The sequence below is a fragment of the Brugia malayi genome (genome assembly GCF_000002995.4).
Source record: "Brugia malayi strain FR3 genome assembly, contig: Bm_v4_Chr1_scaffold_001, whole genome shotgun sequence".
Lineage (NCBI taxonomy): Eukaryota > Metazoa > Nematoda > Chromadorea > Rhabditida > Onchocercidae > Brugia > Brugia malayi.
The window spans coordinates 13,624,035-13,652,014 of record NW_025062475.1 but is presented as its reverse complement, the minus strand read 5'-3'; the positions used below and the strand labels follow the sequence as shown (position 1 = coordinate 13,652,014).

Sequence of the window (27,980 nt, the reverse complement as noted above, 5' to 3'; positions counted from 1 at the left end):
CTAATAGTAACTTGTCTCATGTGATTTGGTCATAGTTGACATTTCATTGCGTCTTCGTTCCACTCCACCATGTCCATATTCTGCTGGCATGAAATCATGTCGTGTAGAAAGCTGTAAAATTTTAATTTCATTTAATTGAAGACTAACTTTTTCATCAATTCAAACCAGACATTTTATCATTATTTAAAATAAAAATTAAATATTGCTGCAAAAAATCAAATATTAAAAAAAAAAAAAAATCAGGTATTACTGTAAAAAATCAAGTACTACTGTAAAAAATGAAGTATTACTGTAGAAAATGAAATATTCATATATACATAATGAACTTTTCATCAATTTAATAAGGCTGATTATTCTTGGGTTATTATCAATTTTTAAATGTCTCCTTTAATGACAATATATCATTTCAGTTTCTTGCAAACTCACCTAAATATACCGCTCTACGTTAGACTATTAATATATCCTTTTATTAATACAGCAAATAGTTACTTATCCAAATTATTCTCAATAGAATAAAATTTAACTAATTTAATCACTCATTTAACATGATCAATCGTATTTATTTCAATATATTTATACGTAATTCTGTCTGATTAACAGTACTGCATGAGATATTCAATGATAACAGAAATAAATCAAGCATTACTGTAATAAATTACAGTAACTTTGTAATAAATTACTGTAACTTCATTATAATTAATTTAATTAAAAAAAAAGGAACCTTAGTTGTTCTATCAAAAACAGCGCCATCAATTTCATCCTCTTGACTATATGCTTCTTTATCATCGTAATCATCTGCCTAAAATGAATGATAGAATCAATTGATAATGATTGTCTGTAAAAATTATGCATTTATTACTATTACAGTTATTGTAAATTACTGTAAATTACCTTTGTCATCTGCATAACTAATTAATTAATAAATTAATGTGTAGATGAACGGTTATTCAAATTATTGAACATTAAAAGTATAACAGTTCAATCAACCACTTAACCATAGTTTTTGCATGAGACTAAAATGATACAATTAGGTAGGAGTATGACAGTTGTATGTGACATTTGTTAGATATTTGATTGATTTTAATTGAATTGCAAATAATTAACAGGCTGTTGAGAACAATAACTTACGATTATTGTTATCAAAATTTGTCAGAAGATATGTCTTAAAAATTGAAACATTTTTATATTCATTCAAAATTTTGATAAATATCAAGAATGAAATTATACGACAGAAAATAGTACCATTTGACGAGTAGTTCGGGTAGCTGTGTATTCACGTGATCCACTTTCACGTATTGTACCTCTTCCACTTCCATCTATTCGTGATGTTGATTCGCTCCTTGGATACTGTTCGCCTGCATGTTGTTCCGATTCGATTTCAATCGGTGGTCGAAGAAACTTGAAATTTAGACAAATATTTCATCTAAGAACAACATAAGAGAACAGTTGAGAATTTTTATAAAGAAGCAAATTGCAGGACAAAAGATCAACATAAAGGTACTATTAAAGGTATATTTCTTAAAAATTATTTAAAATAAGCTACGGCGATACCTGTGAATGTCCACCATCACCTGCGCTACTGCTAGCTGTTGCAGTAACTTCATAAATTGCTTGTCCAGTTTCCGGATCATGATAAATGGTCTTTTTAATTTCATGTGTTGTGATGTCGGTAATAACTCGTCTTTCGAATTGAACTGACGAACCAGATGATTCACCGGAAATGGAACCTCCATCATCTAAGTAACGCTGTAACTGACGGCTACTTACTTCCGCTGGAGCAGTATCATCGACCTCAAATAAAACATTTTTTATCACTGAAAAGATAAACGATTAATATCTTTTAAAAAGTGATAATAAAATTAAAAAAAAATTTAAAGTTAGTAAAATTCATCAATTACAATCATAAAATCATGATTATTTTTGAGCCTGAAAGTTATATTTACCTCACGTCGTTTTAGTTTAGCACGTGGAATGGAATAGTAATCAGAACTAAGAATCTCTCGACCACTTCCAATACTTGTTTCTGGTTTTCGTCGGAAACATCTAAAAAAAATATTTAAAAATTATTACAAATTTAACACTTTTGTAATTATGTGAAAAGATGAAAGATCATTTTTATACTATTTTCTCGGTCTTTTCGAAATTTTTTCTTTTTTTTTTTTACATAGAAAATTATGTTCATAATTAAGTGAAGTATATGACACATACCGAAGTCTCGAGCAGAAGTACATGCAAAGACAAAGTGACAAAAGTAATAGTAAAACAGCCAAGATCAGGAAGAGTAATAGCAGTGTCTTAGATGGTTCAATCTCACAAAATTCTCCAGTATAACCACCAACACATGAACATGTCACATTTTTTGTCGCTTCATTATATATGCAATCACCATGACCATTACATAAGCCACACAATTGTGCTGCACATATTCGACCAGGTTCACTTGGATTACCATCCAAATATCTATTAATTAAAACATTCTGTTAATTAAAATATTTATTCATTAAATATCCTCTGTGTGACCTTATGAAGTTGCGAGCTGTGCTATATGCTTCCGGTAGGATTTCTCAGATCAAACAAGTTTCAAGTGAAAGGTCAATCAAATTGTGTTTATGGATGAGATAAATTCATTTTTACCTTTAGGTGAATAATCTTAGGTGAATGACAATTCTCACTTCAAACTAAGGCAAGATAGCCGTGGAAAACTGTTCATCTACAACAAGGACACTCTAAACAAATCTACGAATTGAAAATTTTGCTAATATCATCCAAGCTTTCTCTCTTTAGCAACAGGTAGGAGACAGGTAGAAACAACAACAGGTTTAAGATGCACTGAAAGTCAAAGATCAGATTTTGCATGCAAGTGATCCAAGATTGACCTCGAGAATAACATTTCTTTTCGGTAGCATCCTGAATGACCAAGCAACCTTTTTCAAGGAGAGCAGCTTGTACTTACCAGTGCTTATAGTTGATGTCCTCAGTGTTCACAAATTGCCACTTGTCACCAGTCAATTTTGACATTGCTGCTTAATGAAATCTGCCTATATGAAGAAGACAGTCTCGAAGAAAATACGGAAACTTCTGATCAGATAATTGAAGCCTCCAAACTTAACTTATCAATTGGTCATTCCGGTCACATTATCCTCCTAAATCTTTTACTTCAAAAATAAGCAACATGCTGCTATCCACACATATATGCCCTAACCTTCAAACTGACCTCAAAGAAAAATTAAATTTTACACTGATCATTACTGTCTCATCTTTTATCCAAAGAATCCTCATAAAGTCTCATAATTCTGGGTGACTTCAATGCCAGAGCAAGAAAGGACTTTGAAACCTAACAATGCAAGACGTACTGTTGAAAGGTCATTTCGTGCTAGAAAGGTCATCTCGTGCTAGAGTTTTGCATAAACTCACGACCCAAGACATCCAAAAGATAGCCTAGAAAAAGATTTGGATGCATTCCAGATCCAAATATTGGCCAGTTGATTATATCTTAATGCGTAGTGTGTAGTTATAGCCGAATAATGTGCCTAGTACACAGTGTCAAACACCGCCATTTTGTGTGATGCAAGCTTAAGCTCAACTTCTAAGCCAAATCTAAAAGTGATGACATTCCAAGGAAGAAATTGAAAGTTAAAAAGTTTAGAATTGCTATAGTAAGAGAGAATTTCCAGATAAAACTTCAAATTAGACTTGCAGATCATTCGGCAGAATCTTTCCATGCAGCATTCTAGCAATTCATCAAAATCAAAGCATTTGGCAATACAAATTCAGAAACTGCCATCCAAGAAAGAAGAATTACTTGTCAGTTATACCTAACTAATCCAACCTGTTTTGCAAGTAAGACAGCTTTTCATCTTGCAAACAAAAACTTCGGGAATATCAAGAGCAAATGGTGGGTTAATCTACGTAAAAGAATGCGCAAATATCCGAAACTATAGAGAATGATTCTATAAAGCTTTGAAATTAGTGTTCAAACAATTAGCATATAAGGTTCATAGGTCATATGTGATCTGCTCAAATGATTGGCTTTTTTGTCACAGAGATAAATTCTCTATTCTTAATCAATGGTTCGAGTAGTTTCAATGTCCCATCAAAATTAGTTTAAAAATTAACAATTCAGCACATCACTTAGTAATCATTAAAAATTGAGCTAGACATAACCCACAGCTTAAAAAGAAACTCTAATTTACCCATCCTTAGAGCCTCTAATTTACCCATCCCTAAAGCCATACAGCAATTGAAATATGACAAGAAATTTGGAATCTGAAAGCACAGAGGTTAAGTAATGTTTAAGTAAATAATGCATGACATTTATTAAAATCTATTAACATTGCTTACAATCGTAAAAAGTTAACAAGGAGAGAAATTAGAAAAATTTTCTTTTTTTCAAAACATCTAATTTAACTTTATTGAGAGTCTTTTTTTTTTTTTTAATTTACCCACCCATTCGGGCAATGACATTCATATCCAATTCGTAGGTCAGTACAAACTGCTACTGCACTGCAATTGGTTAGACCAAGAGCGCATTCGTTGACATCTTGCAGTAGTACACAATGTACCATTTCAGGATAATTAGGTTGATTTTGGGATAAACTGGGTCGAATATCCACGTAACCTTCTTTGCATACACATTGAGCCTTCAAAAAGAAAAAAAAAAAGTTAGCATAGTTTAAAGTTAAATTTCAATTAAAAAAAAAACGAAAAAATTTGCATAATTTAAAGTTAAATTTCAATTAAATTTCTCTCGTTGTCATCGTTTGATTTTCTTTCTTTTTTTTTATTAAATTTAATTTTATATCACTAAAAGTGGAAATTTAGTTTAACATAAAAATTTAAATAATGCATTCAAAGAATACTTCCATTTATAGTTTTTATAACTTCTCTGCAGCAATTATATCATCAATAACAATTCTAAATCATTTAAATCAAAGATTTTTTTTTTAAAAAAAAATATTTCAATCAAATTTAATTGTAAATAAATTGACTTCTGACCTCTCTTTCACCATTTTGACAGGTAGCATTTGCAGGACAAAAGTTGACATCAGAGCAATAATCAATATGACATACTGAACCAGGTAATTTTCCTGGTGGTGCTGCATTAACAAATGGTTTTATGCATTCACATCTGCAAATTAATTTTCTTTACATTCATACTTTTGCAAAAGTAAAATTAAATTTTTTATTTCCAAAAAAAAAAAATTCAAAAAAAAAAAAAGAGAAAGATTTTAAATGCGAAAATTTTTGAATATGTACTTCAAAATTGAAAGAGAAAAAAAAGAATTAAAATTAATAAATGTTTCAAACTTTGGGTTCTTGTATTTTAAAACAAAGAAATGAGTTTACCTGTACAGGTAATCTTCATCAATACATCGAGCATTCTCATCACATTCATTCCATTCTTTTCGTTCACATTCATTTACACCAGCATAACTTACACAATCACGTCCGGCTTTTGACGGATTCAGGTCACGATGTGTTTCCGGACATTGACATCTGCAAAAATTTCTGTTAACGTAACATTTGTTAACGTAACACGCACAAATGTAATTTTGCGCAAAATCAATAAAATTTTCAATTAAAATTTCCTTTGCTTTTTAAAATGGAAAAATTTTATTTACAATTTCAAAATTTGTAAATACTTTTTTTTAGAAATTATTCAAGTCAGTGAAATCCGGATTTTTTATCCGAATAGCACAATTTTGTTGCTTTTTTTTTTATTATTATCAATTTTTTCATTCATTATCGATTATTAATAATTATTAGTAATTATTGCTTTTTTGTCGAAAATTTAAGAAAAAAATTGCTGTAACCATATAATGTGAATGTTTCAGAAAAAAAAGGAAAACTTTTCTAATGTTAAAAACTATTTGTAACTATAAATAATTCATTAATATATATGAAAAAAAGTAATACTAATTTACAGGTATAATTAACTTACCTGTATCCGGTTGGAGTGGCAGTACACTTTGCATCCGGATGACAGTCACTTTTATAACAATTATCAAAAGGATTTGCTTGATATGGACTAATGAATTGTTTACTTTTACCAACCTGAAAATAAAAACTCTGTGTTTTTATCAACCTGAAAACAAAATGTGCCGGTATTATCTATTTCCCGGTAATTTATCAGACATATATTTCCGTAGAATTAACCTGGCCTATTTTAATTAATAATATCATATGAGGAGAGAATGTTACCAACTTCAAAATTATTCCGATGTGCAATATACTGCAAAAGTTCCGTAAAAACGCTTTCAGGTGATGCGACACTACCGCGTACAAAATTAACCGTAAAATTGTACAAAATTCCTTTATCCCATTGCTAGAATAAATAAATAAATCACTAAATTAAAGTTAAAGTAAAATTGAATTATAAGCAAAATGATTCAAAGAAAAAAAAAAAATTCTCGTCAATAAAATGTTAACATTTACTTTTTGTTAAACTATTCATTTTAAATATTTACAATTCTTTTGCTATAATTGCCATTTAGCCAAGAAAAAAAAAAACTAATATTTGAAAGTTTAAAAATATTTTAAAAGAATGTAAACAAATTAAAGTACGAAGAAGAAAAAATTTTTTTTTTAATTTAAAGAAAAATATTTACAAAAATTTGAATCATTGAAAAAATAAAATTTTTTTTAAATTCAAAAAAAAAAAAATTAATAAACCTTAATGAAATCACTTGGTCGAGCAATTTCGTTTACTTCAGCAACCACAAAACCATTTTTAAGCGATGTATTTGCATAACTTTCAGCAATACCTTTTTCAAATGCACTGACCAATTCTTTGTACTGGTCACTTTGTGGATTTCTTAAATTATCGTTGTAATTTAATTCTTCAGTATTCTGACGAATGACCAACAAAGGTAATGACCATGATTCAACCTGAAATTTACCAAAAAAAAAAAAGGTAAAAATTGAAATAAATGAATGAATGAATGATTAGGATAGAATTTTAAGTTAAAAAGAAAAAGCGTTATAATAGATCGAAAATTAAAATATATTTTCTAATTTTATAATTTTTGAATTTTTTTGCTTCAATTTATTATTCGAAAAAAGATTGCAATTGTTGGAATAATTTAGAATTAGTTAATTATCACTTAACAATCTTTAAATTATTTTCAACAAAATGTAATCAATTAGGAATTATTTTATATTAAAATATATTAATTTTCGTTTTTTTTTTTTTTTAAAAAAATTTACTGATACTATTTTCGGACGGTTTTTTCTTTTTTATCTCTATGATTTACAGTATGATTAAATTGTTTGATAGTAAAAAATTTTTTAAAAAGTAAAAAAAATTTTTAAATTTGTTTGATAGTAAAAGTAAATATAGTATGATTAGATTATTTGATAGTAAATTTTGACGTAATAAGTAAAATTAAGTTCTAATTTTTGATTGAATAAATACTAACATATACAAAAGATTGAGAAAAAAAAAATTATTTTAAAATTTAAAATAAAAATAATTATCAAAAATTGTCAAAGTAAATGTAGCATTTATAGTAAGTACTATAGTTGATATATTATTTGGTTGATATTAAAAGTAATTAAACAAATATTTCCATTTTGGTAAGAGAAAAAAAAAAAAAAAACAAATTGTTATATTTCTAATAAAAGAAGCAAATTCATTCTAAAATATTTGACTTTAATTAAAATTATTAATTATTCACGGATCGGTCGATAATGGAAAAAAAAAAGATTGATTTTATCACTTAAAGAATTTCATTTCTATAAAGTTACTTAATGATTAGTACAAGTATTACTTTAACTCTAAGCATTTATAATTTCACTTTAGGCTACTTTACTTTAATTCTAAAAATTTATAATTTCAACTTAGGCTAATTTACTTTAATTCTAGATAATTTCAACTTAGGCTACTTTACTCTAACTCTAAGAATTTGCAGTTTCAATTTAGCCCACTTTACTTTAATTATACTTCACTTTAAGAATTTGCAGTTTCAACTTAAGCTACTTTACTTTAACTCTAAGAATTTATAACTTCAATTTAAGCTATTTTTTTTTTGCTAAATAAGTGACAAAAGAAAAAAAAAAAGAAACTATCTAGGTAAATTTAAGCTAATCGATGGTAGAATCAATAATTTGATCACTCTAATTTCATCAATTATTTACTCAAAACTTTTAAAATATTTACCGGACGACATTTTTTTTCAGGACCTGAACGTTTTTGTCCAGGCGGACAAATACATAACTGATTCTCAGAACAAATTTCACCAAGTTCTTCCTGACATGCCGTATCACCACATGGTATACCTTTTTTCCTGAATTAAATTATAATTGCATAATTTGTTTTTTCTTTCACATAAAAAAAAAAAATCTAATTTTTAAGTGAAAAAAAGAAATCTTTCATTCCTGAAAAATCAACAAAAATAAATTCTACCGGCAAACCGTTCCGGGTTGTGATGGATTTTGATCGATATAAGGTGGAATACATTTGCATTGATATCCTTCTTCCGTATCAATACATTCTGCATTTTTATCACAATTGTTCAAATTTGATGATTGACATTCATTCACTACTGGAAAATAATTTGCAATTGTTAATTAATTAATAATTAATTAACGATAATTAGTGATAAACCTATCAAAGATTACTTTGTAATGAGTTATGCTTCATCGTTTGATAAGTTAAATTTTTCTAAATTTTACGCTTGATAAGTTAAAATTCACTAAATTTCACATTTGATAAATTAAATTTTGTGTTTGATAGATTAAATTTTACTAAATTTTGCGCCTGGTAAGCTCATTTTTACTAAATTTCACGTCCAATAAGCTAAGTTTCACTAAATTTTATGTTCGATAAGCTCAATTTTACTAAATTTCAAATTTGATAAGCTAAATTATTTCATATAATTTAGTCTTTTAATTTTTCATCAATTATCATATCAATTTTTAAATGTAATTCCTAATTCATTTCAAAAATAATATTAGTATTTTCTTTTTCTTTTTTTTTTTGCAAAAGTTTTTTGCTTATCATAAAAAATTTTCAAAAGAAAAAGAAAATCAAACAAATATATATATATCATTTCATTGATTATTTTACTTACTTTTGGCAATTTGATTTAAGTAAAAGAGAAAAGAAAAGGATAAAAAGTTTAAAAGTTCTTTTTAAATATTTCAAAAAACTTACTTAACTTGCAATCTGTTCCCGGTTTAGCCGGATTTCCATCACGATAACCAGTTTTACATACACATTCATAACCATCTTCACGATCTATACAATCCGCAAAACGACTACAATTGTTTAAATGTGAATTTGTACATTCATTTACCAACTGAAAATTTCAAAATTAAGCGTATATTTTTTACAAAAAAAAAAGGAAAATACGAGAAGAAATGGCTAATACTATTAAAATTATGCAAATAACAATAAAAAAAATAAAAAGATAAAATTAAAAAGTTAAAGTATAGTTTATATCATAAAGTTAATTTATATCTTATTGGAATTAAAAATAAGATAGAATAGATAGAATTAAGAATGAGATTGAATAAATAGATCATATTGACAATTACTTGCTACTAATTACTTGTCAACTTACTCATTAATTACTTATCAACTTACTTATTAATTACTTATCAACTTACTCATTAATTACTTATCAACTTACTCATTAATTACTTATCAACAACTTACAATGGAACATTTTCGCCCAGGCTTTTGACTATTCGGTGAAATATCCTTGGAATTAGGTGGACAAGTACAGGTATAACCCTCTTTTAAATCAGTACATGTAGCTGCTGGATCACAATCATTTAACGATGAATTTAAACATTCATTTACTAACTCTTTGCATATTCTTCCTGAAATATAAGTAATTAAGTTCCTGAAATATAAATAAGTTTCATTCTTTTATTATTCATCAAGAAATTTTATTAATTAAAAAGTGTCATATATTCAAAAAAAGGTTGTCAAGCATTGAAAATACCTGTCATATCATATTAATTATATATATAAAATAGTTGAATAAAAAGGAAATATCTATGATAAAGAAATGTCCTCAAGAAGAATAATATTAAATAATCCGAAATATAAATATAAACAACAAAAGGAGATCAATAATTTTGTAAAAAATTCGTAAAATTTGAAATTTATAAAATAGAAATTAACCAGGTCTAAGCAGATCCATATCACTATAACCATTACGACATGAACATGTATAACGTTCCGGTTTTGCAACTTCGGTACATGAAGCAGCCGGATGACAATCATGCTTTGATGGATTACTACAGATACGTTCTAAGCAAACACGACCTAAATATTTTTTTAATTTTACAAATTTACATTTAAAATTTCAACAATTAACAACTATGATAAATCAAAGTAATTAGCTAAATAATGAGGAAAAAAATTAAATTAAATTATTGTTTACTTTAACTAAATTAATTTGAAAGAAATATAAAACAGTTACTTTACTTTTTAGCATTTAATCACTTATCTTTAATCATTTCAAAGATAAAAGTACATGCAATAATTATTCAGAATAATTTATTTTATTTAAATCAAAAATGAAGACATATTATTTAAAAAAGAAAAATTATTTTATTCGAAAACTATCGTCTTATCTTTAAATAAAGTTACGACGATAGTTTCAATTTCATTAATGATAAAAAGAAATGATAAAATGACCTGGTTTACTTGGTTCAGGACTTTTATCAATGTAATCAGGTTCACAGACACAAATGTATTCATTGGTACCTTTTTCAATACATTTTGCATGCTTATCACAATCATTTTGATTCGTTATACAAAGGCGATTTTCTAAAAAAAAAAAAACTTTTAACAAAATTTTTGTATAAATAAACATTTTTAAAAGTTAATATAACTAATACAAACAATTATTTTTATGCTTAAATTTAAAATTAAAAATTTTAATAATGCAAATATCTTATTAAAAGAATAAACTATTAAATTAACAATTAAGATTGAATAAATTACTTATTAAATGATAGATGAAAATTTTGAGATAAGTTAAAATTCATCATTATCTATTAAAATAAATTATTTATTTCCAACCTGTCATATTATCTATAAACTATCAAATTTATGTAGAAATAAACATTAATTTTTTAAAACTAATATAACTAATACTACTTTTATAACTCTAAAAGAAAGTAAAACTTTTATACAATACCTTGTTGACAAATTCTTCATGGCTCATACAACTAACTTAACTCTAAAAACAGTAAACAAAATACCTTGTTGACAAATTCTTCAAGGCTCATACAACTAACTTAACTCTAAAAACAGTAAACAAAATACCTTGTTGACAAATTCTTCATGGCTCATACAACTAACTTAACTCTAAAAACAGTAAACAAAATACCTTGTTGACAAATTCTTCATGGCTCATACAACTAACTTAACTCTAAAAACAGTAAACAAAATACCTTGTTGACAAATTCTTCAAGGCTCATACAACTAACTTAACTCTAAAAACAGTAAACAAAATACCTTGTTGACAAATTCTTCATGGCTCATACAACTAACTTAACTCTAAAAACAGTAAACAAAATACCTTGTTGACAAATTCTGCCTGGATTTCGCATTTCATCGTGATCAATAAAGCCATCTTTGCATTGACATTTGTATCCATCCATTGTGTCAATACAAATTGCATTTTTATTACAGGTATTTAATGATTCATTAGCGCATTCATTAATCATTGGCTTACAATATGTGCCACCAAAATGTTGTGGATTTGGACTATAAAATAAACAACAAAAAATAAATAACAAATAAATAAATTTATCAAATTTTCAATTAGCATTTTTTTTTCTCATTAACAATTTATGTTTGTGTATATAATATAATTTAATAAAGAAAATTGAAAGATTGAAAGAAACTAAAAGTAATAATCAAAAAAAAATGAAAAGTGACAATTCAAAAAGAAAAAAAAACAGAAAAATAAAAATAAAAATGAGAAAGTGATAATCAAAAAATTAAAAAAGCGATGTTCAAAGTGATAATTTCAAATAATAAAAAATGAAAGTAAAAAAAAAAGGAGAAAAACTTTTATTGTCATATCTAATTATCAAATGTCACTTTAAAAAAAGAAAAAACTTTTTAAACTTTAAACTTATAATCTTTTTTTTTTTTTTTTGTTCTATTAATAAATTTAATAATATCTTAAATATTTAGAAAATTAAAATCTATAAAATAAATACCTGAAATCAACATAATTTTCTCTACATCGACATAAGAATCCTTTTGGTAAATTAATACAATCTGCATATTCTGAACAATTATGAATACCTTCGGAGCATTCATCTATTTCTATAATTAATTTAATTTTTATAAATGCATAGAAAATTGTTAACATTTATTTACAACATTATAATTAATTTCGATATGTCAAAAATTAGCCTAAATTTTTTGACAAGAAAAAGCTAATTTTTTAGAATTTAAAATATACATATATATATATATATATATATTTTTTTTAGTATTTAAAATATAAAAGAAAAAGCTAATTTTTTTAGAAATTTAAAAAAATAATAAAATTTAAAAAAATATAAAAAAATAATTTTAAAGTTCGTATCTCAAATCTCTGCTCTTTTTTTTTAGCTTAACCTGAAATAATACAATTGCATTGGCTATTTTTATAATTTGAAATTTTAGCAATTTCAATTATTTATTATTTATTTGAAGAAAATTGAACAAAAACATACGTTTCCGGCAAACTCTTCCGGGTTTTTGTGACTGATCCGGACTTTCATCGATATAACCATCCTTACATGTACAAATATATCCTTCATCTGTATCAATACAATTTGCATTATTATCACAATCATGCGTACCAGCAGCGCATTCATCCACCACTACAGCAATACGTCACGTCAAATTTCACGTTTCTAATATTACCCTTCATGTTTGTAATATTACCCTTTACGTTTCTAATATTGCCCTTCACGTTTCTGATATTACTCTTCACGTTTCTAGTATCACTTATTTACTCATTATTTAATTAATCAAATTTACATGTGATACATTTCACATACGTAGGATTTTTGAGATATTATCCTACGTTCACCTATTATTATTTTAGTAATATTATTATTAGTGATACTACTATTTAGTTTTTGAAAAATTTTCAATTTCAACGTTTCACCATTTGCATATAATTTGATTTTAATTCAGCTATAACTTACAACAAATCTGGGTGATAGGATGACGGATTTGATTAGCAGCACATTGACACGTGAATCCTCCGTGATCATCTGGTAAGCATTCTTCGTTTCGTCGTTGATCACAAGCATTTGGTAGGTATGGTTGACATGTTCCTCTTGGTTGACATTTACCACTTGAATTAATCACGTAGCCAGGCCTAAAATATTTACTTCACTTACTATATGTGTAATGCTAATACGTAAATGAAATCTAAATTGAAACGTGTAAAAATTTAAAATGAAGCAAGTTGACATACATACTACTTGTCATTGGCAAGCTGACATACGTACTACTCATATATTTCATTGGCAAGTTAACGTACGTACGACTCATATATTTCATTGGCAAGTTGACGTACGTACTACTCATATATTTCACTTGCAAGCTGACGTACGTACTACTCATATATTTCATTGGCAAGTTAACGTACGTACGACTCATATATTTCATTGGCAAGTTGACGTACGTACTACTTATATATTTCATTCGCAAGTTGACGTACGTACTACTCATATATTTCATTGGCAAGCTGACGTACGTACTACTCATATATTTCATTGGCAAGCTGACGTACGTACTACTCATATATTTCATTGGCAAGCTGACGTACGTACTACTTATATATTTCATTGGCAAGCTGACGTACGTACTACTTATATATTTCATTCGCAAGTTGACGTACGTACTACTCATATATTTCACTGGCAAGCTGACGTACGTACTACTCATATATTTCACTGGCAAGCTGACGTACGTACTACTCATATATTTCATTGGCAAGCTGACGTACGTACTACTCATATATTTCACTGGCAAGCTGACGTACGTACTACTCATATATTTCATTGGCAAGCTGACGTACGTACTACTCATATATTTCATTGGCAAGTTGACGTACGTAGTACTTAAAAATACCGCTGGAAAATTCACAAAAAAAAACTTTTTTCACTAAAAAAAAAATGTTTGCACCCTAATTTACTAACTTTTAAATATTCTACAAAAATAAAAAAAATTTGATTTTTTTTGTTACACTTCTCTCTAATTCATACTAACTCTTTTCCCTTACTTATCTTCATTACTACTTTATCTTTACAAACCTATCCTATTCTTATCACTTATTTATCAATTTTTATCAAATTTTCCTTAAATTTCAACTTAATAAAGAAAAAAAAAAAAAACGTACAAACATTGACAGACTCGTCTTCCGGTTAATGACATGATACAATGTTCATTTTGTTTACACGGAATCATATTTCCGCATTCATTTGGCATTATCCCAGGCATCATCGATGGTTTATGTGTAGTCGCTAAGAGAAAGGAAAAAAAACAAAGAAATAATTTAAAATTTTTCTTGAAATTCAAAAATTATTGGAAAAAATTCTACTTATAATACGTATTTAAAATGTGAAAAAAAAAATTACAATTAAGTTTTTAAAAATAAAAATAAAAATAAGCAAAATTATTTGAATAACTTACTACAAGCACCAGATTTTTGATCTCGTACTGTATTAGGTGGACAGATACAACGATGATTACCGTGTGGTGTCATCTGGCATATTTCAGGACTTGGACATGAGGAGATAATTTGTGGATTACATAAAGCACCACCACAAACCTAGAAAAACCGATAGTTTAAAATTTAAAAAATAAAATTTAGTAATGTCCATTTGATGAGTGATTATTTATTAGTTAAAAAATTTTCAAATTTAAACTTTTTCTTTTTTATATCTACTGTTACCTTCCAGTATAGATTACACTATAAAAATAAATAATTTCATCGTACGTAATTCAAAGTTTTATTTTAACTTTAGATTACGTGAAATCTAAAGTACGTGAAATTATAGCAACTTAGAAATTGTACGAATACTAAAATACTTCAAATTGTAGAAATGATCAAAATTTGTAATCAAAGTAATTAAATATCTATATCACATATTCTATATGAGTATGTATGTATCTTAATTTAAAGTATACCTATACTCAAATGAATATACCTATATTTAAATAAGTATACCTGTACTTAGATGAGTATGCCTATACTTAGATGAGTAGATATCTATACTTAAATAAGTATACCTGTACTTAGATGAGTAGATATCTATACTTAAATAAGTATACCTGTACTTAGATGAGTAGATACCTATACTTAAATAAGTATACCTGTACTTAGATGAGTAGATATCTATACTTAAATAAGTATACCTGTACTTAGATGAGTAGATATCTATACTTAAATAAGTATACCTGTACTTAGATGAGTAGATACGTATACTTAAATAAGTATACCTGTACTTAGATGAGTAGAGACCTATACTTAAATAAGTATAGCTGTACTTAAAGGAGTATAGCTATACTTGAAGGGGTATACCTATACTTAAATGAGTATACCTATACTTAAATAAGTATACCTATACTTGAAATCTATACTTATACCCGTGTAATTGGATGTTGTTCAAATGGCATCGGACAGGAACAACATGGTTTTCCACTTTTTAATGCACATATTTGATTAAGCGATCGATCACATCCTGCATGCGAGTGCAATACGCAATTTTCTGAAATTTAATTTCTTTCAAAAAAAAAAAGAAAAAAAACTTTCAATTCTAAAATATAATTTAAAAAATAATAAATTAATTTCAAGCAAAACATCAACAAAAATTTAATACATTTGTTAAATATGCATTGAGAAAATTTTTCAAGCAAATAATAAAGGTATTAAAAAAAAAGTAAATAAATAAATAAATAAAAAATTTTGCCACAGCATTTCCACATTATTTTTCATTAAATTATTCACATAAGCAACGATTGTTTAAAATAAACAAAAAAAAAATGTGCCAATTAAAATAGTTGACAAAATGTATAATTTATCATACAATTAATTATTCTCTCTTAATTAAATCAAACAGGAAAAATTTTGAATTTGATAAAAAGTAATATTATTAATACAATTAATTAATTAATTAATAATTAATAATGCTAGCATCAATTTACATATACATATAAAAAAAAATATAGGTTTTTTTGCTATCAATTAACAAATTTTTAGCATAGTTTTTTAGATTCGTTTGAATAAATTTAATTGTTTATCAAAAGGTAAAATATTGTTAACACTATCTTCTGATAAGAAGATAGTGTTAACAAATGCAAAATTAAATCCAATTTCATTTTCATTGATAAAATGCATAAAGATGAGAAGTTCCTTTTTTTTAAAAATAAACTTTGACATTTTAATTTTCAAAAAGAAAAAAGAAAAGTGAAATGGTTAGTAGCAAAATATATTTATATCACGCATCGATATTTAATTTCCTTTTTTTTTTTTTTTCAAATAAACTTTGACATTTTAATTTTCAAAAAAAGAAAAGTGAAATGGTTAGTAGCAAAAATTTCACGCATAGATATTTTAATTAATTTAAAACAAATCAAATCAAATTGAACAAAGATTAAAATGCACTTCAATCTTGCTAATTATATTATGTGTGTGTGTGTGTTTAATTAATGATATTAACATAACAAATTTATTCAAAATAATTTATCAGTTATTTTCAAAAAAATAAAAATTAAAAAAAAAAAAAGAAGGAATTTAACAAAGTATTCTTTCCTTCTTTTTTTCTTTCTTTTAATTTTTCAGGCTCTATAAATTATTCTTTCTTTTTTTTTTTTTTTCAAAAAAATTATTTAATTTACATATACTGTTAGCAATTAATTTTTATCATTTAAAATATAATTTACTATTTAAAATATATTTAAAATTGTTATCAATTAATTTATCATTTAAAATATACAAAAAAAAAAATAAATTTTTTTTTTTCAAAAATAAGCCTGAAAAATTTATTGAAATTATAAAATATCCCACACCCTAACCTTCTGCGCCTGTAACCAATGCAGTAGATAATAATAATAATAATAGCAACAGCGAAGAACATTTTGCTCCATCATAGATTTTTATAAACAATACAAATAATATTAATATAATATCTGCAATGCTTTTTTTAATTTTTATCCTTTTACACTTTTTTGTTTTAAATTTACCTTTGATAATAAATTAATAATTAAGTTCAAATTTATGTTATTGAGAAAGAAAAATAAACTTAAAAACTTAATAAAATGAAAAAAAAAATGAAATTTTATAAGGAGGATTAAAAAAAAAAAAATTTAATTAATAATTTTATTTGTTTGTTTATTTTTTTGCTTTTTCAAAAATTTAAAATAAAAAATTAACCTTTAAATATTGCTGGTGATGAAATATTAACTGGACAGGTTGCTTTCTGAATTATACTTCTCAAACGTGCATTCAAATCTTTAAATGTATTTACAACGAATGTTCGACTTTTTGAACCTAAAAAAAAAAGTAACATTTTAAGATTTAATAAAATTTTAATGCAAATTGATCAAAATAATTTTAATAATATTTAATTAAAATAAAAAAAAAATATTCATAAAGTATATTAAATAATTGAATATATAAAATTTAAATTATGATAAATTGCTAAATTTTAATTATAATTTACTAAATAAATGAAACAAAAACAATAATTATATTTTTTGTTGAATTAAAAATCAAAAAAAAAAAAAAAAATTTGTTAACTTATTAATACTAATATTTTACAATTAAAATATTTCATTATTTGAAATTTTTGCTAAAATATAATTAAAATAAAACATTAAATGATAAATATATTATTAATGTAATAATAAATGAAATTAATAATTTAATTTAGATGCAATTTTAAATGAATGATCAGTGCATAGTTAGATCTAAAAGTAATTAAAGTAGAAAAAAAAAAGAAAACTAAAAAAAAATGAAATAATTAAAAGATAATTAAATTAATTAAAGTTACCAGAAATCAATTCTAATTCATCATATAATACATGCTCTGTGACACCAACTGCAAATAATTTAATTCCTTTCAATTTTGCATTTTCAACAGCGCTTGTCACACTATCCTGTGACCTTCCATCTGTGATAATGATAACAATTTGTGATATTCCACTATCACCTGGCCGACCACCGAGATTTTCAGTGAATGCTTTATCAGTAACATATTGTATTGCATAACCTGTTCTAGTTGCACCTTTCAGATACCTGAAAATAAAACATTTCCTTTTATCATATCAATATTATATGAAATGGATTGTATCAAAAAGAAATCAAATCTGCTACTTCCTGATGATGATAAGTTTGATAATAGTTGTAGAGATTATTGATAAGTTTAGTATTACTTGTAGAGATTATGAATGTATTAATAAGTTTGATATTACTTGTAGGGATCAGTGATAAGCTTAATATCACTTTTAGAGATCATTAATGTATTAATAAGTCTGATATTATTTGTAGAGATTATTGATAAGTTTAGTATTACTTGTAGAGATTATGAATGTATTAATAAGTTTGATATTATTTGCAGCGAATTTTTAATATGTTTAAAAGAATATTAATGTATTTTTTTTAGCTTTTTTTTTCGAGTTTCTTTTTTTTTTGTGTAAAACTATAAATCAAGTTAATTAAATTAAATAATAAATTAACTTACTCAATATTACTAATAGCATCTCTTAATTGCTGTATCGATAAACATTGATTTAAGTAAATTTCATGTCTAATAACATCCGAGAATTGTACTACAGCTACACGCGTTTGTTCCGATGAAATATCAAATAAATCAATGAAATCTTTCACAAAACGAAGTATCTTTAAAATAAAATTAAATTATTTTAAAGTAAAATAAAAATTCTCATAATTAATACAACTTATATAGTAACAATAATCTCGAAGCACTAATAATTTTTCATTTTTTTAAAAACGGTTTAACAAATTTTTAAAATATAAGTGTAATTTTGAAATAACCTCGTTCTGAAAAACTTTTACACCAATAGAAGTACTACCATCGATTAGGAAAACAAGATCGCTTGGTTGAACAGGGCTTAAAGCATTATACATTTTAATTTGAAATTAACATAAAATTGATTCTTGAATTTCAAAAAAAAAAAAAAAAACTTGAAAGAATGATTATTATCTATTTTAGAATTCAAATACAAAATTTGAATTTAAATTAAAACTTATTGAATTGAGAGAAATTGATAAAAATTTACTATCAAGCCCTTATTAAATTTCATTCTGGTACCTTTAAAAATTTGCGATAATATTTTAATATCAATAAATTAAGTATGCAAACGTGTAGCATACGTATTTTACCAATTTTTATAAATTAAAAATGCAATTTATAATAATATGAAATAAAAAATAGTAAATAAATAAACAATAACCCAAGTTCTAATTTAAAATACTAATTTATTTGTTTACTTATTTATTTATTTTTTTTTGCTTACCAATAAGTTTGCAAAGTACATACACGTCCAGCTGGTAGCTTAGCATTATTGGAAACATCAAAATATCCGGTAGCACAAATACAGGTATAATTATCCATTAATGTTACACAATCTGCATTTTCATCGCACAAATTAGTTAATCGATTAGCACAATGATTCAATGCTGTAAATTATTTTTAATTTTTTAAATATATAAAATTGATGGAAATGTAAATTTAGAAATGTATAATTTAATTTTAACATAATTTTTACATAATTTAATAATAATTTTTCAATATAATTTAATCTTTTTGTATAATTTATAATTTTTTTTTATAATTTTATAATTTCAATATAATTTAATTTTTATAATTTAATTTTAAAATATTTTAATATGTATATTCCAAACATTGTGTACAACGACGTCCAGGTTTTAAGCCATAACGTGATGAAACATCGATATATTCAGCATTACATTTGCATAAATATGATTCTAACGTATCAGTACACGTAGCGTACGGTGAACAATCATGTTTATTCGTACCACATTCATTAATTACTGTAATATCATAATAATTGCTTAAAAAATGTTTTAAAAAATTTTTTTTTTGAATTTAATTATAATTTATTCAATATTTTTTTATTAATATTAATCTTTTTTTGAAAAAAGAAATTATTATTTATTTATTTTTTATAACTTTATTTTTATTTACTTATTCAATAGTTATTATTTTTGATTGAAAATTAATAAAGTTTACATTGAATGCATTTTCTTCCCGGTAATCGTACCGGATCAGGTGACATATCTAAGAAACCAGGTGGACATTGACATTTGTATCCAACACATGTATTCGAACAAATTGCAGCCAAATCGCAATCATTTTGTTGTTTACAATGATTTATTGTTTGATTGAATACTTTAAAAAAGAATTAAATTAGTATAATTGTTCGAGAATGAAATGACAAAATTCAAAATTTACAATCATTGGTAAACTATTTATTTTTTTAATAAAAAATAAATGTGTCGTAATTCATTAATAATTGTATAAATTTTGTAAATAAACAAAATGTTTAATAAATATATGCTAGAAATATGATTAAAATGTTAAATAATTTTTAGAATTTATTAAATTAAAATTTTTTTTCTTTAGCATTTTAGTAGAATTTATTTCATTTCATAAAGAACTTACTTATGCATTGTCCATGAGAAGTAATTAAGGTACCAGGTAGTAAACAATGACATAAATGTGGTACATGGCTATTATTTAAACATGTTTGATTCATTGAACAATTTGATTGAAATGTTGGATAGAATGGAAATTGCTAAAATAGAATGAAATATTATTTTAAAAATTATTTCAAAATTTGCAATAAAAAAAAAAATTTAATTTTTTATTATTATCAGTTTAAAGTTATTTGTCAAAAAGAAAAACAAAAAATGAATTTAAATTAAAAAGAAAACAAAAAAAAAAAAAAAAAAAAAGGAAAACCATTTGTTGTGAACTGATAATTTGAGGCTCTTTTGGCGCAATACATTGACGCCCTGGATAATGACTTATACTTACGCTAGTATCAATAAATCCTTCCTTGCATTTGCATATATACCTGAAATTAACAATTAAATGAAAGTAATTAATCATACTTAATTATATGAATTATTAAATTAGTAACGAAGTAGAGAGTAAGTTAATCATACTCACTTATATGAATTAATAAAATTAGTAACAAAGTAAAGAGTAAGTTAATTGTACGTATATGAATTATCAAATAATTAAATAATTTATTGGTAATTAGTTTTTAGTAAAAAAAAAAATGTTAACATATAATATACTTCCTATTATCAGTTGCTATCACTATAGTTATCATTAATTATTTAAAGATAGAGATTGATAAACAGTAATAATTAATACTTTAACTTTTTTTAATAATTTTTTGCAAGCGATGAAATTATTATTTACAATTAACATAATTACTGTTAAAATAGGACAACGTATCGAATTTGATTACTTAAAAATCTTTAAAATCTTCAAATAGTCCATACTTCATTAATTTATTAATTGCGCAATGTTTTTTAAATTTTTTTTTTAAAATATTTGATGCAAAAATCAACGAAACATTAATTTTTTAATAAAATATCTTTCCGTATTTATTGATAACTTAGTTATTACTTTTTCAAATGAATGAATTATTTGATATTATTAGAAAAGATTATTGGAATAAAATTATTGGAATTTAAATGCTTTTTGGTTTATGTCTCACAGATTCAAATTCTCGCAACAGTGATTGATTAATTAATTGATTGAATGATTGATTGATTGATCAACTGATAATGAAAGTGATCTTTTGTTCTGTTTTGTGATAGAAATTATAAAACAACAATGGGTTTTGTATTATTATCATCTCAGAAATGTATTAAAATGTTTATTATTTTCTTTGAAATTAATTTTATCAAGTGATAAAATTAAGCAATTGATAAAGCAAGTGATAAAAAATTAACAATGTAAAAGAGCACAAGAGAGAAACGAAGAGAGAGAGAGAGAGAGGGAAAGGGAGAGAGAGATCTATCTCAATGTTAGTTAATGTTTTTTAACTTTTTTTATACTGCAAATATTTCTTTATAATATTATATGGCTTAAGTATACGTATGAGATTTAATTAATAATTAAGAATGATAATTTAATTTAATTGTTGTCAATTCATTTCAATTTTTTCATTAAGAAATAATATGCATCGAATAAATTAATTCAAAATTTTATGAATTAAATTGATAACGAATTAAATTTTGAGAAAAAAATTTTTTATGAAATGAGATTTGTGTATAAAATTGAAGTTTTAAAAAAAAAAAATTTAATTTTTCTCAAACTTTAAGTTTAATTTTTTGAATGAGAAAAAAAAAAAGTTGAAAATGAAAATTATTCACCCAATCGGTTGATCAATGCAATCAGCATTAGGTGAGCAATCATTTGTTGTTCCATTACTACATTCATCGACATTTTCAACACACTAAAAATAAAAAACAAATTATTTTATGCAAAAATTATTAAACTAATTAAGTAATTAAATATAATAAATTAGTTGTGATAAGTTATCAGAGTAAATTATTACTACAATCATTATCAAAATGATAAATTTTAATGTTGAAATAATTCTATTAGTTATTGTTATGATGAATTATCAAAGTAAATTAGTAATTATAATCATTGTTAAGATAAATTTCAAACTTGAAATGATTCTATTAATTACTATCATGATAAGTTATCAGAGTAAGTTAGTAAACTACATTCATTATTAAGATGATAAATTTTAAATTTGAAATAATTTTTTGAAAACAGTTCACTTCAAACTAATGAATCATAGCATCTAAATAATATGCCAAACCATACCTTCCTTCCAGGTAATAAAGAGTAATGGCTGCTAATATCAATAAATCCAGGATTACAAATACAGGTAAAACTTTCAGGTATATCGTGACAAGTGGCATTTTCGGAACAATCAATATTGTAAGTGATAGGATCAGCACATTCATTGATATCTTTTTCACATATTCTACCTGGTTTAAATTCTTCATTCTCTGATAAATCAACAAAACCATCCAAGCACTGGCAGGTGTAACCTTCAATCTAAAATATTTCAAAAATTAATTAATTAATTAATTTGTAAAATGTATAAGCATATATTATATTTGTATAAAGTTTATGTAATATATTTAAAATAAACAATTTACTTTATTTTTATTTTTTTTTTTTTTTTCAAAACTCATATTAATGTTTTATCTAAAGAAAAAAAGATTTTTAGAAAAGTGTGACAATATATGTGACATATTTTATACTAATTATATTAAATTTAAATTTTTAAAACATATTTTACACTAATTATATTAAATTTAAATTTTTGAAAAAATAATATACATCTAAAGTTTGTTTTAAGATAAAGTTCGTTTTTTTCTCTCTCCAAATTTATTATTTTATTCTTTAAAATCTTTTTAAGCATTAATTTATAGTTGAAAGTATTAGACAGGGGAAAATCTAGAATTATTCAAGAGAGAGAGAGAGGGAGGGAGAGAGAGGGGAGGAGAAAAAAATTGTTGTTAAAAAAAAAGAATTCTACTGATTATTTTATATTTGTAAAAACTTTTAAGAAAAAAATTTTTTAATTTATCATAAAATTTAGGGAAATATTAACAATTATTTATTATTAAATAAGATATGCGTTATAAAATCTAACTATAATTTTATCAAATTTATCATAGAAAGTATTAATTGGGCCTAAAATATAAGTAATGAGTTATTCTGGTTAATTGGTGAATAAACTTTCACGTACGCCTAACTTCAATGCATACTTAACTTTTCACGTTTTTTGATAGCGTAATTAATTAACACTTTTATAGCACATATGTTTATTGAAGAAAAATTCTTTTGTAAAACTACAATTAAAGTATCAAAATCAAATTATACATTAAATATTTTTGTCTTACTTTATTTTTTGTATATTATTTTCCTTATTTGTTGTTTTAAATATTTGATATGAAATTTCAAAATTTTTGAATTATTATTTTATTTAAGTTTTATTTACAAAATGAATTTATGATAAATTTTTGCTCTAATATTGATGCATTTTAAGATATTTAAACAAAATAATTTATTAAAAATTGAAATTTAATTTAACTTTTTTTTTAGTCTAATTTTTTTGTTTTTTTTTCTTTTTTTTTTTTTTTTTTTTTGGTAAATTTTTAATTTAATAAGAATCACACGAATGATTATTTCTAATATATCAATAAAAATTCCAGGAAAATTGTATAATTTTTAAAGAATTGGACAATTCTCATTAACCGATAATTTTATATTATTACTTCTGGTATCTACACTATCCATGCTACTTTTGGGAAGCATAAAAAAGAACACAAAGTAATATATAGAAGAGATTGCAAGCTAATAGTTTCCTAGAAAAAAATTTTTTTTTAAAAGTAGTCGGAAAAGTAAAAGAGAAACAATGCCTGTACTTAAATACAAAATGATCTTTTTTGTCAGTGTTGTGTAGAGAGGACAGTAGGCTTGATTTTCACACGGGGACGAAAATGGCAGTTAGGGCAGTAGTCCCGTGATCATCTCCGTTCCTTTGTGTCTCTTCTGTTTACACACAGTTTTCTTTCTTTTTTTTTTTCTGTAATTTGATTGAGGTGCTTCCCTATTGAGCAGATATTTTTATGCCATTGATGCTTTTTACCAATAGAATTACAAAGTCATTTGCTGCTGTAATGAGGTTAATTTGATATATTTAGTGGTATAGTATTACTTTCACTGTTCTTAATTTTCTTGTAACTGTAAACACGTAAACATAATTCTAAGTGTAACTGTGAACACGTAAACATAATTCTAAGTGTAACTGTAAACACGTAAACATAATTCTAAGTGTAACTGTGAACACGTAAACATAATTCTAAGTGTAACTGTAAACACGTAAACATAATTCTAAGTGTAACTGTGAACACGTAAACATAATTCTAAGTGTAACTGTGAACATGTAAACATAATTCTAAGTGTAACTGTGAACACGTAAACATAATTCTAAGTGTAACTGTGAACACGTAAACATAATTCTAAGTGTAACTGTGAACACGTAAACATAGTTCTAAGTGTAACTGTAAACACGTAAACATAATTCTAAGTGTAACTGTGAACACGTAAACATAATTCTAAGTGTAACTGTGAACACGTAAACATAATTCTAAGTGTAACTGTGAACATGTAAACATAATTCTAAGTGTAACTGTGAACACGTAAACATAATTCTAAGTGTAACTGTGAACACGTAAACATAATTCTAAGTGTAACTGTGAACACGTAAACATAATTCTAAGTGTAACTGTGAACATGTAAACATAATTCTAAGTGTAACTGTGAACACGTAAACATAATTCTAAGTGTAACTGTGAACACGTAAACATAATTCTAAGTGTAACTGTGAACACGTAAACATAATTCTAAGTGTAACTGTGAACACGTAAACATAATTCTAAGTGTAACTGTGAACACGTAAACATAATTCTAAGTGTAACTGTAAACACGTAAACATAATTCTAAGTGTAACTGTGAACACGTAAACATAATTCTAAGTGTAACTGTGAACATGTAAACATAATTCTAAGTGTAACTGTGAACACGTAAACATAATTCTAAGTGTAACTGTGAACACGTAAACATAATTCTAAGTGTAACAAACATAATTCTAAGTGTAACTGTGAACACGTAAACATAATTCTAAGTGTAACTGTGAACACGTAAACATAATTCTAAGTGTAACTGTGAACACGTAAACATAATTCTAAGTGTAACTGTGAACACGTAAACATAATTCTAAGTGTAACTGTGAACATGTAAACATAATTCTAAGTGTAACTGTGAACACGTAAACATAATTCTAAGTGTAACTGTGAACACCTAAGTGTCCGTCTCCTTCCTCTCGAGGTCTTGCTTGCCTATCTAATTGCCAATAGAAGGAGCTCGCCAACATTGCCAACAACACTAAATAAGTTATTAAGTTATCGCCAACGAATTGCTAGCATTGCATATGTTAATCCGAAGCAGTTCTTCAGTTATGTGAGGAAAACTTTGTCAAAATGCTCGTCTCATCAATTCCAACTTGCTCCTGCATTTCTTCAACTTTCTCCGTAAGTTTGGCAATGTTGGCGAGCTCCTATTGGCAATTAGATTGGCACCAGTTTCGGATGATTATCGATTTGAATTATTCAAGTGGTATTTATTACTGTGTAATAAAATTAAAAAATAAAATAACATTCTCTTTGCACATTTTAATATAAACTGAATAGTTAGGAATAAGGTTTCCGTAAAGCGACACGGTTCCTGTGGTGTCTTGTGGACAATTCTCATTGTCCGATAATTTCATATTATTACTTCTGGTAATTCTAAAATTATGCAATTATTCAACTAAAAAATTAATTATTTTTTTTGGAATGAAATTTAATATCAAATATAATTACTTTTATAATCTATAAAGGAAGAAATTTTACAATTTTAAGGGAATTTTATTATATTTTTCTGAACTTATTTATTTAATAATGTTTTATTTTTTATTAATCAATAATCAATGTAGCTGATTAATCGTTATATTTCTTTACCCTTTAAATTTTCACTTCAATATTTATAATTTTAATAAAACAAAAAAAAACAAAAAAAAAAGAAGGAAAGGAAAACAAGAAAAAATGTGAGATCTTACTTAGTAATTTTGTTTTATTAAAGAAAAAAAAAAAGAGAAAACCAGTTTTTAATGGACAAATAATATTTGTTTTTCAAAATGATACATACCTACCTACCTATTACTTATAGTTTAAAACAAAAACAAAAAAAAAAAAAAAGAAGAAAAGAAATTAAAAATTCTTAACTACAACTAAAAAACATTCATTAAATATATTAGATATAAAATAATTTAAAAAATTTTTTATTTAAACGAATTTTTTTTGTTATATATTTATTAATTTAATGTAATTCAGAATTAACTTTTTTTTTTTATTAAATTTATTCAACAATTATAAATATGTAGTTTTCTTTTCTTTTCTCTTTCATTTATTTAAATTGTTGAATTTTTCTTTAATCAAAAAGAAGAAATAACAGTCGAACCTTATCAATGCATATTGCATTTTGATGACAGTCATTAAGGCGTTCCTCAGCGCATTCATCAATTACAATACATCGTCCATCTGCGCTTCGTGTCACATTTTGCGGACATTGACAGCTATAAGCGCCAGAACGAAATATGCATACTTCATACTTACTTTGATTGCATGCTAGCGGATCATCAACATAACATTCAAATGGTTGTGCTGCAAAAAATAAAATAATATTTTTTTTTTCCTCTTTTTTTTTTAAATAATAAAATTTTTTTCTAGTTTTTGTCAAAAAAAAAAAGCATTTAATATTTGAATTATTATTTTAAATCTCACTTATCCAAATATAAGTTTTAAATTTTAAGTTAGATTTTGTAAAAGAACGAAAAAAAACTTTTAACTTTATTATATTTTCTTTCTATTTATAAAGTTCAAAATAAAAATTTAATTTCATTTTTCAAGTGTTTTTTTTTTTTGTTTTTATTGTGTTGTTATGAATATTTTATTTTATTTATATAAAAATATACGCTGAAAATTAGTCGAAAAATTGTTAATTATTAATTAGTTAAGTAATAAGTTTGGTAGTAAGTTAAATTAAATAATAGTTAATTAAAATAGCTAATTAAGTAATGAATATTAAGTAAAAATTAAGTAATAAATTAAGCAACAATTAAATAAATGAATTGATTTTAATGATAAAATTATTATATAATCAATTATACTATTATTTGCTAATGTTTCTGCGCTGAGATGGAAAACGCATCGAGCAATAAACAACAATGCTGGCCATAAGTCCCGTGGTTTCATTTGCAACTCTGATCACCTGGAAATTAGTAAAATTTAAATTATTGATTGATTGATTGG

General features: G+C 24.8%; 1 protein-coding gene across 1 annotated transcript; it reads right to left on the bottom strand.

The window, feature by feature from the left end:
* On the bottom strand, positions 1-27,923 carry Bma-mup-4 (EGF-like domain containing protein; the record flags this gene model as incomplete). Its single annotated transcript, XM_043077783.1, has 39 exons — positions 1-111; positions 722-799; positions 1,243-1,398; positions 1,552-1,791; positions 1,944-2,043; positions 2,209-2,460; positions 4,447-4,640; positions 4,996-5,128; positions 5,347-5,496; positions 5,942-6,054; positions 6,206-6,325; positions 6,673-6,888; positions 8,159-8,285; positions 8,405-8,543; positions 9,155-9,299; positions 9,659-9,825; positions 10,133-10,276; positions 10,652-10,783; positions 11,541-11,728; positions 12,190-12,298; positions 12,694-12,843; positions 13,174-13,349; positions 14,376-14,499; positions 14,669-14,807; positions 15,626-15,747; positions 17,054-17,167; positions 17,412-17,528; positions 18,031-18,275; positions 18,721-18,878; positions 19,035-19,110; positions 19,517-19,679; positions 19,905-20,054; positions 20,254-20,412; positions 20,686-20,818; positions 20,986-21,100; positions 22,416-22,498; positions 22,879-23,115; positions 27,130-27,332; positions 27,839-27,923. 39 exons carry the CDS (start codon positions 27,921-27,923, stop codon positions 1-3), a joined length of 5,763 nt encoding a protein of 1,920 aa, XP_042933717.1.
* Positions 27,924-27,980: the final 57 nt, after the last annotated feature.